Source organism: Pongo pygmaeus, chromosome 1 (genome assembly GCF_028885625.2).
Source record: "Pongo pygmaeus isolate AG05252 chromosome 1, NHGRI_mPonPyg2-v2.0_pri, whole genome shotgun sequence".
Classification (NCBI taxonomy): domain Eukaryota; kingdom Metazoa; phylum Chordata; class Mammalia; order Primates; family Hominidae; genus Pongo; species Pongo pygmaeus.
Window position 1 is genome coordinate 67,349,896 of NC_072373.2, and position 13,429 is coordinate 67,363,324.

Here is a 13,429-nt window from a genome sequence, read left to right on the forward strand (position 1 = left end):
GCTTTAGTATCAGGGTAATGCTGGCCTCAAAGAAGGAGTGAGAAAGTGATCCTGCATCTTCAATCTTTTGGAACAGTTTAAGAAGAATTAGTATTAATTCTTCTTTAAGTGTTTGGGGTATAACTCACCAGCAAAACCATCAGGTCCAGGACTTTTCTTTGTCAGGAGATTTTGGATTACTGTTTTAATCTCTTTGCTAGTTATAGGTCTACTCAGATTTTCTTTTTTTTATTATTATTATACTTTAAGTTCTAGGGTACATGTGCACAACGTGCAGGTTTGTTACACATGTATACATGTGCCATGTTGGTGTGCTGCACCCATTAACTCGTCATTTACATTAGGTATATCTCCTAATGCTATCCCTCCCCCCTCCCCCAACCCCATGATAGGCCCCGGTGTGTGATGTTCCCTTTCCGATGTCCAAGTGTTCTCATTGTTCAATTCCCACCTATGAGTGAGAACATGCAGTGTTTGGTTTTTGGTCCTTGCGATAGTTTGCTGAGAATGATAGTTTCCAGCTTCATCCATGTCCCTACAAAGGACATGAACTCATCCTTTTTTATGGCTGCATAGTATTCCATTCTACTCAGACTTTCTATATCTTTTGATTTAGCATTAGTAGATTTTGTGTTTCTAGGAACCCTTCTAGTTCATCTAGGCTACCAAATTTGTTGGTGTACAATTGTTCAGAGTACTCTTCTATAATCCTTTTTATTTCTGTAGAATTGATAGTAATGTCCCCACTTTCACTTTACTATTATTATTATTTTAAGATAGGGTCTTGCTCTGTTACCTAGGCTGGAGTGCAGTGGCATATCAAATGCCTCATTACAGCCTCAAACTCCTGGGCTCAAGCAATCCTCCTGCCTCAGCTTCCCAATTAGCTAGAACTCATTACAGCCTCATTACATTACATTAATGTAATTAATGTAATTACATTACAGCAATGTAATTAATGTAATTACATTACAGCAATATAATTAATGTAATTACATTACAGCAATGTAATTAATGTAATTACATTACAGCCTCAAACTCCTGGGCTCAAGTAATCATCCTTCCTCAGCTTCCCAATTAGCTAGTACTATAGATGTATGACACCTGTCTGGATTTTTTACTTTTATTTTTTGTGAATATTGGGTCTCATTATGTTGCCCAGGCTGGTCTTGAACTTGTGGCCTCAAGCAATCCTCTCATCCTGGTTTTGTAGAGTTCTGGGATCACGGGCATGAACCATCATGCCCAGACTCATTTTGAATTTAATGATTTATAGTCTTCTTTAGTAATTATTAAGTCTTCTTTTTTTTTTCTTCTGAGCCAGAGTCTTGCTCTGTCACCTAGGCTAGAGTGCAATGGCATGATCACAGCTCACTGCAACCTCCACCTCCCGGGTTCAAGTGATTCTCCTGCCTCAGCCTCCCAAGTAGCTGGGATTACAGGACCCCGCCACCATGCCTAGCTAATTTTTGTATTTTCAGTAGAGACAGGGTTTCACCATGTTGGCCAGGCTAGTCTCGAACTCCTGACCTGAGGTGATCCACCTGCCGAGGCCTCCCAAAGTGCTGGGATTACAGGCATGAACCACCACCCCCGGCCAGTCTTCTCTTTTTCTTAATCCACTTAACTAAAGGTTTATTTTGCTGACTTTTTCAAAGGACCAATTTTTGATCTCATTGATTTTCTCTATTTCATTGTTATTTGCTGTAATCTTTATTATTTCTTTTCTTCTGCTAGCTCTGGGTTTAATTTACTGTTCTTTTTCTAGAGCCTTAAGTTGTAAAGTTGTGTTATTTGAGATTTTTCTTTTTAAAATGTAAACATTTATAGCTATAAATTTTCCCATTAGCACTGCTTTTATTTTATCCCATAAGTTTTGTTTTTTCATTTCCATTTATCTCTAAGGATTTTCTAATTTCCCTTGTAATTTTTTCTTTGATCCATTGTTTAATACTGCGTTAATTTCCACAATTTTGTGAATTTTCTACTTTAACTTCTGTTATTTATTTCTAATTTCATCCTTTTGTGGTCAGAGAAGATACTTTGTATGTTCTCTTTTAAAATCTGTTGAGAATTTCTGGCCTAATATATAATCTATCCTGGAAAATGTTCCATGTGCACTTGAGAAGAATGTGTATGCTGTTGTTGTTGAGTAGAGTGTCCTGTATATGTCTTTTAGATCTAGCTAGTTTAATATATTGTCGAAGTCTCTATTTCCTAACCTATCTTCTGTCTTACTATTCTATTCATTATTAAGAGTGGGGTATTGAAGTCTCCAATGATTATTTTAGGATTGTCTATTTTCTGTTTCAGTTTTGTCCATTTTTGCTTCATATATTTTGAGGGTCTGTCATTAGGTGTGTAGATGTTTATAGTTGTTACATCTTGATATGTTGAAACTTGCATTAACAAGTAATGTCCTTCTTTGTCTCTTGTAAACTTTTTTTAAAACTTAAAGTCTATTTTGGAAGGGGAGGGAAGACAGTGCAGGATAAAAATAAATAAATTAAATAAAGTCTATTTTGTCTGATATCATTATAGGCACCCCTGCTTTCTTTTGGTTGCTATTTACATGGAATATTTTTTCCGTCCATTCATTTTCTATCTATGTCTTTGACTCTAAAGTGAGTCTCTTACAGACAGCATGTAATTGGATCTTGCTTTAAAATTTATTCTGCCAATCTCTGTCTTTTTATTGGAAAGTTTAATCCATTTACAGTTAAAGTTAATTTCCTTTTTTTTTTTTTTTTTCTTGAGACGGAGTCTCACTCTGTCGCCCAGGCTGGAGTGCAGTGGCGTGATCTCCGCTCACTTCAAGCTCCGCCTCCCAGGTTCATGCCATTCTCCTGCCTCAACTTCCCGAGTAGGTGGGACTACAGGCGCCTGTCACCACGCCCGGCTAATTTTTTTGTATTTTTGGTAGAGATGGGGTTTCACCGTGTTAGCCAGGATGGTCTTGATCTCCTGACCTCATGATCCGCCTGCCTCGGCCTACCAAAGTGCTGGGATTACAGGCATGAGCCACCGCACCTGGCCTAAAGTAATTTACTATTAAGAAGAAACATGTCATTCTGTTATTTGCTTTCTATACACCTTATAGCTCTTTTGTTCTGCATTACCAGGATTATTGTCTTCTTTTGTTTTTAATTGATTTTTTGGTGAAACATTTAAATTCCTTTGTCATTTCCTTTTGTGTAAATTCTGTAGCTATTTTCCTTGCAGTTATGAAGATTACATTTAACATTGTAAGTTTATAACACTCTAAGTTGATTTATGTCAGCTTAATTTCAGTCACAGACAAAAACTTTGCTTCTTTGACAGCTCTGACTCCACCTCTTTTGGTTGTTGATGTCACAAAATTACATTGTGTTCCCGAAAATATAAACTAATAATTAATTAACGTGCATTAATATCTTAAATTATGTGGAAAACAAAATTTAATGTGGAGTTACCAACCAAAGTTACAATACTATCTTTTAGACGAGTAGTTATTCTTTTAAAACATATATTAATCTCTTAAATCTTGAAAAAACAAAAAGAGCAGTTATAAATCATTACAATGATGATAGCTTTTAAATATTATTTTTATTATGATTTTATGATGTTTGTATTATATTTATTTTTATTGAGATCTTTACTACATATGGCTTCAAGTTACCATCTAATGTTCTTTCATTTCACCCTGCGGGACTCTCTTGAGCATTTCTTGTGGGAAAGCTCCCTCAGCTTTTGTTTATCTGGGAATATCTTAATTTCATCCTTGCTTTAGAAGGACAGTTTTGTTGAATATAGGATTCTTGGCTATTTTTTTTCTTTTAGAACTTTGAATACATCAACCTACTCCCTGCTGGACTCCACAGTTTCTGATGAGAAATCTGCTTATAATCTTATGAATATCGTTTGTAAAGTGATGAATAATTTCTCTCTCTTACTGTTTTCAACATTCTCTCTCTGTCTTTGGCATTCAAGAGTATAATATGTCTTGGTGTGGATCTCTTTGCGTTCATCTCACTTGGAGTTCATTGGGCTCTTTGAGGTCTATATTCATGTCTTCCATCAAGTTTGAGAGGTTTTCAGCCATTATATATTCAAATATTCTCTTTGCACCTTTCTTTCTCTACTCTTTTTCTAGACTTCCATAATGTGTGTGTGTTGGCCTGCTTGATGGTGCCCCACAAGTCCCATCAAGGGGCTCTGTTCAGTTTTCTTTAAACTTTTTTCTTTCTGTCCCTCAGATTTAATAGTTTCTACTGTCCTATCTTCAGATTTACTGATTCTTTCTTTTGCCTGCTCTAATCTGCCTTTAAATCTTTCTAGTAAAATTTTCATTTTCGTTGTGCTTTTCATCTACAGAATTACTTCTGTTTTTTTAAGGTTTTTCTCTGTATTAATATTTCCATTTTGTTCATTTATCACTTTCTTGACTTTCTCTACATCTTCCTTTAGTTCTTTGACCATATTTAAGGCAGTTGTTTTAAAGTCTTTATCTAGTAATTCTGCCATCAGAGCTCTCTCAAGGACAGCTTCTTTAGGTTTATCTTTATTTTCTTTAAATTAACCATACTTTCCTCTCTGTGTGCCTTCTGATTTTTTTTTGTTAAAAACTGAATATTTGAACCTAATGATGTATTAACTCTGGAAATCAGATTCCCTCCTTTTCACAGAGTTTGCTGGGGGGTTTTTTGTTGTTATTTTTGTTAATTGTTTTTATTATTATTATTATTGTAGGATATCTCTGTACCAAGAATTAGCCTGAGGCGTAAACTTGTCTCCCTATATCTTTTCTGAGCCTGCAACTTTCTTTAAGCATAGGTAGTTACTTTCTAATTTTCTCCATATATTCAGTTGTTTTTGAATGCCCTAATCCTTAAGATCTGCCTCCCAAAAGGAAAAAAAAAAAGAGAAAAATGAAGAAGGGGGAAGATGTCAGCTCTGTAAATCCACTAAAAATCACTTCAGCTAGAGCGAGAGGGGCTTACAACAATGGGAAAGTACAACAACGAGTGCCCACGTCTTTGTCTGTACTTCTGTGATCAGAAGTAGCAGTCGGAGCACAGATCCTTAATATTTGGAAGACAAGGTTCTTTTTGCCCACCCTGGCTCCTGTAAGCTACCCCAGGAACATGTACACAACTGTGTGCCATGGGGCTGGGGTTGAGGGTAAGTAGCTGCTACTGTGCAAAGAGCTGAAATTGAATGAGATCAACTACAATTTACTGTCTAAACTTTCCCCGAAAGTTGCAAGTTTCAATAGACTCCAGAGTTTCAAAATATTTACATCATACAGATTCTGCCAGTACAATTGTTGTCTAGATGAGGAAACAGATTCCTAGTGCTTCCTATTTCATCATCTTCCTGGAAGTCCCTCCAGCACCACCACCAATTACTTTTTAAGAGGCTCACTCTGGCTTCTATGAACAAGAGAGCAAGAGTAAAAGCAAGGAGACAAATTAAGAGATGATTTCATTAACTAGGTAAGAAATTCTGGAGGCTTAAACCAGATGGTAGTAATGAAGGTGGTGAAATCTGTTGGTTCTAAATTAGGCAATTTTACTATGTTCTGCGGCCACCATTAATTTTCTCATTTCTGGCTACAACGAGATAAACAGCCCAGTCCATCAGATTCCTGCATATTTCTGTTGATACCAATATTTCAGGCTAAAAGTTTGCCTATTGCCAAAACATGGGCTGGGCTATGCACATATCTATAAATTCAGCCAATATTTGTACCTTACTGTAGTACTGACAGGCATAAGATCATTATGAAATGTGACTTCCTATACTTCTACACACACACACACATGCGCACACCAATGCTTACCTCCTTCTGGGGACTTAATGAAACTGATGAACTCCTGACAGAGAATGTAATGGAAACACAAGTTTGTTTTACAGAAGAAATGTAATCGGTATTTTTCCAACCAGGTCAATAACCCTTTGTATTTGGCAATCTAGAGTCAAAGCAAAATAGAAACAAAAATGCTAAATGAAACTGAACTGCTAAAAAAATACAACTTAGTAAGTGGCAACTAATCACCTCACACTTGCAGTGTCTGGCCAGAAGGATAGGTGTGTTGATTAAAAATAATTTCTATAAACCTGGAACCTGGACTTAAAAAAAAGAAGTATCAAAGAGGAGCAGAGACTTGCAAAGAAGTAAATGGATCAGTAGAAAATAAAAAGCTTGATCTTTCATGAAAAAATTATTTCTTATCCCTGAGTGAAGTTGTTAAAGAAAAAATCTAAGTCTTGCTTGACAGAAGAAAAGCAGAAAAGATTTGGGTCTGTGGTGTCAGATCATAACTCTATTCAACTTGCTTCTTTGTAAACACACTCAAATTTCTAACGAGCTCCTAACCCCTATCAATTGCACTACATATACAAAAACAAAGATTCACACATAGCATTATTTAGAATACAGGATATATTCTGAAGGATCAAGCCCCAGAGATTTTTTTCAGCTTTCAGGGTTATCCTTGGGAAATCAAACATAAGCGTCAGAATAGAATGTCTTTTCTCAACTCTCCAGAACTCAGGGAAAGCAAAACCTTGTTGTTATCAGGGTTTAGAGTGGTCTTTCTGATCCTACATGCTCCCTTGTAGGGGATGTGGAAGCCATTGGTAAGTCTCAGGTCTACGTAGTGGAAAAGGAAAACAGGAGTGGGGACAAGGAGAAAAATAAGAAAAAAGAAAAAGGGCATAAAGAAAAAAATTGGGAGAAAAACATGCCTCTGGAGAATAGTCGAGTAGTCATTAGAAACTGCAGAGAAGCATCTTATCTTGATCTATATCTGATAATGCATACTGACAATAATTATGTGGCCCATGGGCTGCCACTTCCCATCCCACATCCATCGCAGACATTGCCAGTCAATTCCCAGACTCTTTCTTGCTTAGATGTGCCCTTAAAGCTCTTCTCAGGACAGTTTCCAAGTGTCTAACCTATCACGGTAGATGTGAGAATTCCATTTGCTAACTACGGACTAGAATATAGTGGAAAGAATTCACCAGCAATTGCTTGGATAAGAGGTAAAAAATGTAAAAAGGAGAAATGTAGACCTGGATTGATGCTGTCTGTTCTACACCTGCTTTACAGTTTCTCCTATAGTTACCCTCTGGACCTCCTCTTTTTCTCCCTCTCCCAATTCACATTTCAAATAGTTCCCTCAGGCCAGGCACGGTGGCTCAGGCCTGTAATCCCAGCAATTTGGGAAGCCGAGGCAGGTGAATTGCTAGAGCTCAGTAGCTCAAGACCAGCCTGGGCAACATGGTGAAACTCTGTCTCTACCAAAAATACAAAAAATTAGCCGGGCATGGTGGCAGTGCCTGTGTGGTCCCAGCTACTTGGGAGGCTTAAGTGGGAGGATTGTTTGAGCCAGGGAGGCAAAGGTTGCAGTGAGCCAAGATCACACCACTGCACTGCAGCCTGGGTGACAAAATGAGACCCCATCTCAAAAACAAAAACAAAAACAAATTAACAGCAAAAAACAATTATAGTTCTCTCATTCTCCACCATAAACTCTCTACCTCTGAAGAATTTTACTCACCAAGTTACAAGGCATTTCTGGCCACAAGCTCCACTGTGAATTTTCAACAGTATAAAATGGTGTCTGACCAAAAACCTGCAAAACAAAGCTAGGAAACAGTCAAGGGAGTAGAGCTTCTCTTCATGTATATGACACAGTCCATCTACAGCCACAGAGGAAGGGAGGTTCCTTGGCTCTTTTATTTCAAGGGGCACTAATTCTTAAATTTATTCTACTGCATCAACTTGCCCTGCACACATGCAAACAAGCTCTAAACAGACTGAATTGCAAGATGCATTTATCTTTTGGCTCCACCATGCCCCAACCTGGGAGCTACCTTTCCTGTGGAGCCTGAGCCGACCTGAGAGCTATTTGCTTGTGTGCAAAGGCCAAGGCCCATGATATTAGAACGTATTTACTTTGTGTATGCAGTATTCACTTTTCTCCCTGGACTTAGCAAATGTCTAAAACGTTTTCCCAATGAAAAATAGCTTTGGGTTTACCTAAACTGGAGAAGACAGAGAGGACTAAAGATGTGGAGATTGGGGATACAAATTACATAGGGAGGCATTGAGAGTGTCCAAAATTGATAATGTAATTCTAGGATACCATCCCCTTTTGTCATGGAAAAGAGACTGTCACCTAGGCAACCACCTTTGAAATGGATGGGAAAGGACTTCTATGTTTACAGGTACGTAAACTTAAGCAGTCTCACCATGGGCAACAAAATGTCTTCAAAGTGTCCCAGAAGTATTTGCAGAAAGCTAGACGAGCTGAAGCTCCAATTCCTGGCTGAACTCTCAGCACATCATGTCAGTCTGACCATCTCCCCAAGATGAACAGCCTCACACTTTTGTTAGTCTATGGCCCTCTTCCCTCAATCCCATTTATCCCTTGTCACTGGCTGTGAGGTGCTGAAGGAAGGTGATGTTGCTGTCTGCATGTTACAATTATAAGTCTGTAAAGGAGACTCAGTCCTTAGGGATCTCTCTCTGCTCTGCACTCAGTGTGTAACACAACACACCCTGAGTGGTGTGTTAAGCTACCTTTAAGGAGTGGCAGTAGGACTGTGAAGTTGTGAGATTATGTGGGAGTGGGGTTTGGAAGCAGTTTCACTACCTGACATTTATACCATAGAGGGCACAGGCTAATGTGGAAAACACATCAGGCCTGGAGCCAGCAGACCTGGTCAGCTCCTAGAACTGCCCTAGATTCACTGTGTGATCTTAGGCATATCATTTAACTTTTTTTTGTTTGTTTGTTTGTTTTTGAGATGGAGTCTGGCTCTGTCACCTGGGCTGGAGTGCAGTGGCACGATTTCGGCTCACTGCAACCTCTGCCTCCCGTGTTCAAGTGATTCTCCTACCTCAGCCTCCCTCGTAGCTGGGATTACAGGCATGCGCCACCACGCCTAGCTAATTTTTAGATTTTCAGTAGAGATGGAGTTTCACCATGTTGGCCAGGCTGGTCTTGAACTCTTGACCTCAAGTGATCCGCCTGCCTCACCCTCCCAAAGTGCTGGGATTACAGCAAATCATTTAACTTCTGAGATCCATTGGTAAAAAGGGAAAATACTTCCTACTTCACACGGTGACTATGGGAATTAAGTGGTAGAAATTTGTAAACTTAAGGAGTATTCAACATGAACTACTACTGCTGTCTCTCTTTATAGGCCACAGCTGCCTAAGCGGCGAGGACTTTCTTATACTCTTGGCTGGAACTCCCCTCCCCACATCACTCTCTGTTTCTAGAACATTATTGTGAATTGTTTTAATTGTGTTGGTGAATTGACTGATTAACGGGTCTTAAGATTATTTCTTGGCTGGGTGTGGAGGCTTACGCCTGTAATCCCAGCACTTTGGGAGGCCGAGGCAGGCAGATCATCTGAGGTCTGGAGTTTGAGATCAGCCTGACCAACATGGAGAAACTCCGTCTCTATATAAATACAAAAGATTAGCTGGGCGTGGTGGTGCACGCCTGTAGTCCCAGCTACTTGGGAGGCTGAGGCGGGAGAATCACTTGAACCCAGAAGGTGGAGGTTGCAGTGAGCTGAGGTTGTGCCACTGCAGCCTAGGCAACAAGAGCAAAATCTGTCTCAAAAAAAAAAAAAAAAAAAGATTACTTCTGAAACCTTCATTAAGACAGTGGCAGAGACAATAGTAAGAGTGAGAAACACATAAAAGACCCACTCTCCGAGAGGTCTTTTCCTTATCCTCGTTTTAATCCTGTTGCCTGACACCACCATCCATCCAAGCACCCAAACCTGTTACCCTTGCTTCCTTTCTTCCTGTTACCACCTTGCCCAACGTTTGAACAGTGACATGGTCCTATATTTTGTTTTGTTAACAGTCTCCTCTACTTATCCTATCCTCCTCTCCCCTTTCCCTTTAGACCCTCATTACTTCCCACCTAGATGATTGAAACAACCTCCTAACCGCTTTCTCTTCCTCCATTAAGGTCTCCTGCCCACCCGTTGGCCAGACCTCTGCAGAGTAGTTTTCTCAGATGAAAGCCTGAACATGTTACTCCTTTACTTCAAATCCTTCGATGGCTCTATAATACCTTAGGGTAGTGTCCAAACTCCTAGGCATAGTTTGCCTGATCTCCAGGGCTTGGCGCAGCCTGCCTGTGCAGCTTATCTCTTGTGGCGTCTCACCCTTACAACCGTTCTTCAGCCTTCCTGAGTTACTTACAATTTGCCCCAAAGTGTCAAAGGATTGTATTCTTTGGTGCCTTTACTTTCTCTGTTCTGTCTATAATGCTTTTGCTTTTCTTGCTACTCACTCCCTAGTCTTTTCCTCCTATTTTTATATTCTTTTTTTTTTTTTGAGGTGGAGTCTCGCTCTGTCACTTAGGCTGGAGTGCAGTGGTGCAATCTCGGCTCACTGCAACCTCCGCCTCCTGGGCTCAAGTGATTCTCGTGCCTCAGCCTCCCAAGTAGCTGGGACCACAGGCTCCCGCCACCACGCCCGGCTAATTTTTGCATTTTTAGTAGAGACAGGATTTCACCATGTTGGCCAGGCTGGTCTCAAACTCTCAAATTCAGGTGATCCCCCCACCTTGGCCTCCCAAATTGCTGGGATTACAGGCGTGAGCCACCATGCCCCGCCTCCTCCTATTTCTTTATGCATCCTTTCCTCCTCACCTTCTGCTTCCAGTTACCTGTCAAGTACCTCCTTGTCTTTTAATATTTGTCTTGTGTCAGCTTTTCCTGACTTTTCCAGGTAGGGATGATCTCTCTCTCTCATGAGTACTGTACTCCCACTGCCTCCTAAAAACTTCTGTCATGTCACCCAGACCTTCAATAAATATCTCTCCCACTAGACTGGGAATTCCATGAGGACAGGGATGCAGGGATGGTGTCATTAATATGTGCATCCCCAATACTAAGCCCAGCCCAGGGACTGGCACAAAGTAACCACCCAATAACCATGTGTGGGATATAGAGGGTGCTTTTCCCACTTGACTGAAATTTCGCCTTTTAGTATATACCATCTTATGGGAAAGGGTGCATCAAGATGAGCCACAATTCATAAGGCACCAGTGTTAAAATGTCACCAAGGATTTAAACCAAAAAAGATTCAGGATAAGTCCAGGTTTGAATTTAAGAATACTTTCATGTTTGAGGTTTGTTTTAGTTGCATAGATTAAGGAAACAGAGAGGTTTGTTCCAGTCAACAACAATTTCTATGCACTACACACCTGGTAAAGGGAGTAGAGCAGAATAAATAATCCTCAGTCCTTGCCCTGCAGAAATTCACTGTCTCATAATCTACTGGGGGCCACACATACACACACACACACACACACACATACATACACACACATACAACTCAAGAGCGTTGCAAAGTGCCAAGGGGCTCAGAAGCAGAGAAGTTCCCATCAGGAGGTTCCAATGCTGACGACCTAGGAATTCCTTAAGGAGAATGGAATTTAAGCAGAGATTTGAAGAGTATTTAAGATTTTCGTAGGTGGAACTATGGGAAAGGTATTCCTGGCAGAAAACAAACACACCCCAAGGAGAGGTTCAGAGGTGCGGGAATGCCAGGGGTACCCAGTGAGGGTAGACCTCTGTCAACAGAGCACTGGGAATCAGCAGAGGGTATGATGAGAAGTAACTTTGGACCCGTAAAGGCAAGTAAGGAGGCTGGGGATTTAGGATCTGATGACATCAACAATAGGAAGCTTTTGGAGATTTTAAAGGTGGTTCTGGTTCATGTTTATTTGCTCAAATTAAAAGAGTTTTTTTATTTAAGAAGACATTTAGTAAAACCCCAAATAACAACAAACAAACAAAAAAAGTCACTCAGATCTGTGAGATTCACTATTCAGCTGCTAATGAAATATTTGTATTTAAATCTGAGAATTCTTACCGGGAGGGAAAGAAATGTGTTGAAAAAATCGGCAAAGATTTCATCCTCTAGCAGAATTATAAGATTTGTAGAACGAATTATCTCTATATGGAGAGAGAGAAATAAAAAAACAAAACATGAACCAGAATTGCACTCAGGTTCAGAAAATGCAGCAATCGGATGGATCATTTCACATTGCCAAATCTCAGCATGATGACAGCCTTTAGGGTCATCCAATTCAATTTCTCCCCTTCTCCAGGACTCTCTTTTTCAATATCGTTCTGCTTAAACACTCCCAGCTGTGGGGAGCTCACTGACTCAGGTATGCCCATTCCGTTTATGAAGAAGGCGAAGTGGTAGATTACTTTTTTCCTACTGCGACTGTCTTCCTTTACCTTCTATATGTAAAAATTATGCCCTCTGAAGCTTGACAGAATTCACTTAAGTCCCCTTAAAAGGGACAGTGCTTCCAGTATTTATAAAGACATCACAGACGTCTGCTTACCTCCAACCCCGCTGGCTAGTCACCAAGCAATTCTTCAACCCATTCCTCACATGGCCTTCTCTCCATCTGGTTCTCTCATTGGCTGGAGTGGTACTCACAACTGAAACACTTCAAATGCTTCCCAGAGCAGAACAGAAGAGAACCCTTGCCTAGGTTGCATCTGATGCTAGTGTAATGGGGCCTGAAATGGGGTTAGCTTTGGGGGCTCTGTATTACACTATTAACTCCATTATGCTTTTACTTATGCAGTCACATTTCAGAAACCAAGGGCAGGAATGTACATTTATTCCAGTCAAATTTCAACTTGGTAGGTTTGGTCCAACATTACTGCCTGACAAGAGCTTTCTTGAATATTAATTTGATCATGCAACATACTTATTACTTCTCTCAGGTGTGATCATCATCATTGTGCTGCCCAAGTTAATTCAAGAAGATAAATATTGAATGTCATAAAGCCAAACACGGAGACCCCAGGTGAATGAAGCAACTAACTTCTTTAGTAAATTAGAGTTTCCTCTAATTGACTATTTATGCTCCTTAGAGCACAATGTTCAGCTAGTAAATAATAAACTAATTGTTTTATCAATGGCCCACCATCACTCAGTCATACCCAAAGTTCATAATGAAAGACTGAAAAATGGGTCCGAATACTATGCCCTAAGCTCATCTCTCAACCTAAGCATCTGATGAGGACAGTAAGTGCCATGCACAGTCACAAACATGTAGTTATGATATAAGAAAACTAAACAATCATTTTTCCTGATGACACTGGTGGTTGTTGGCTTCATATAATAGAAATAGAATTAGAAACTCCTGGCCAGGCACGGTGGCTCATGCCTATAATCCCAACACTTTGGGAGGCTGAGGCTGCTGGATTGCTTGAAGCCAGGAGCTCAAGACCAGGCTGACCAACATGATGAAACCCTGTCTCTACTAAAAATACAAAAATTAGCCAGGTATAGTGGCGGGAGCCTGTAATCCCAACTACTTGGGAGGCTGAGCAGGAGAATCGCTTGAAGCCAGGAGGTGGAGGTTGCAGTGAGCCG

General features: G+C 40.1%; 1 protein-coding gene across 1 annotated transcript in view; it reads right to left on the reverse strand.

Moving 5' to 3' along the window:
- The window catches only part of RGSL1 (regulator of G protein signaling like 1), a 114,579-nt gene that overhangs the window by 98,780 nt on the left and 2,370 nt on the right, over positions 1-13,429 (reverse strand). The window contains exons 2-4 of the mRNA XM_054484636.2: positions 11,900-11,982; positions 7,548-7,622; positions 5,822-5,951 (exon numbers count right to left, since the gene is read on the reverse strand). Of these exons, the coding sequence (XP_054340611.1) occupies positions 5,822-5,951; positions 7,548-7,622; positions 11,900-11,982 (288 nt within the window). The remainder of the gene's footprint in view (positions 1-5,821; positions 5,952-7,547; positions 7,623-11,899; positions 11,983-13,429) is intronic.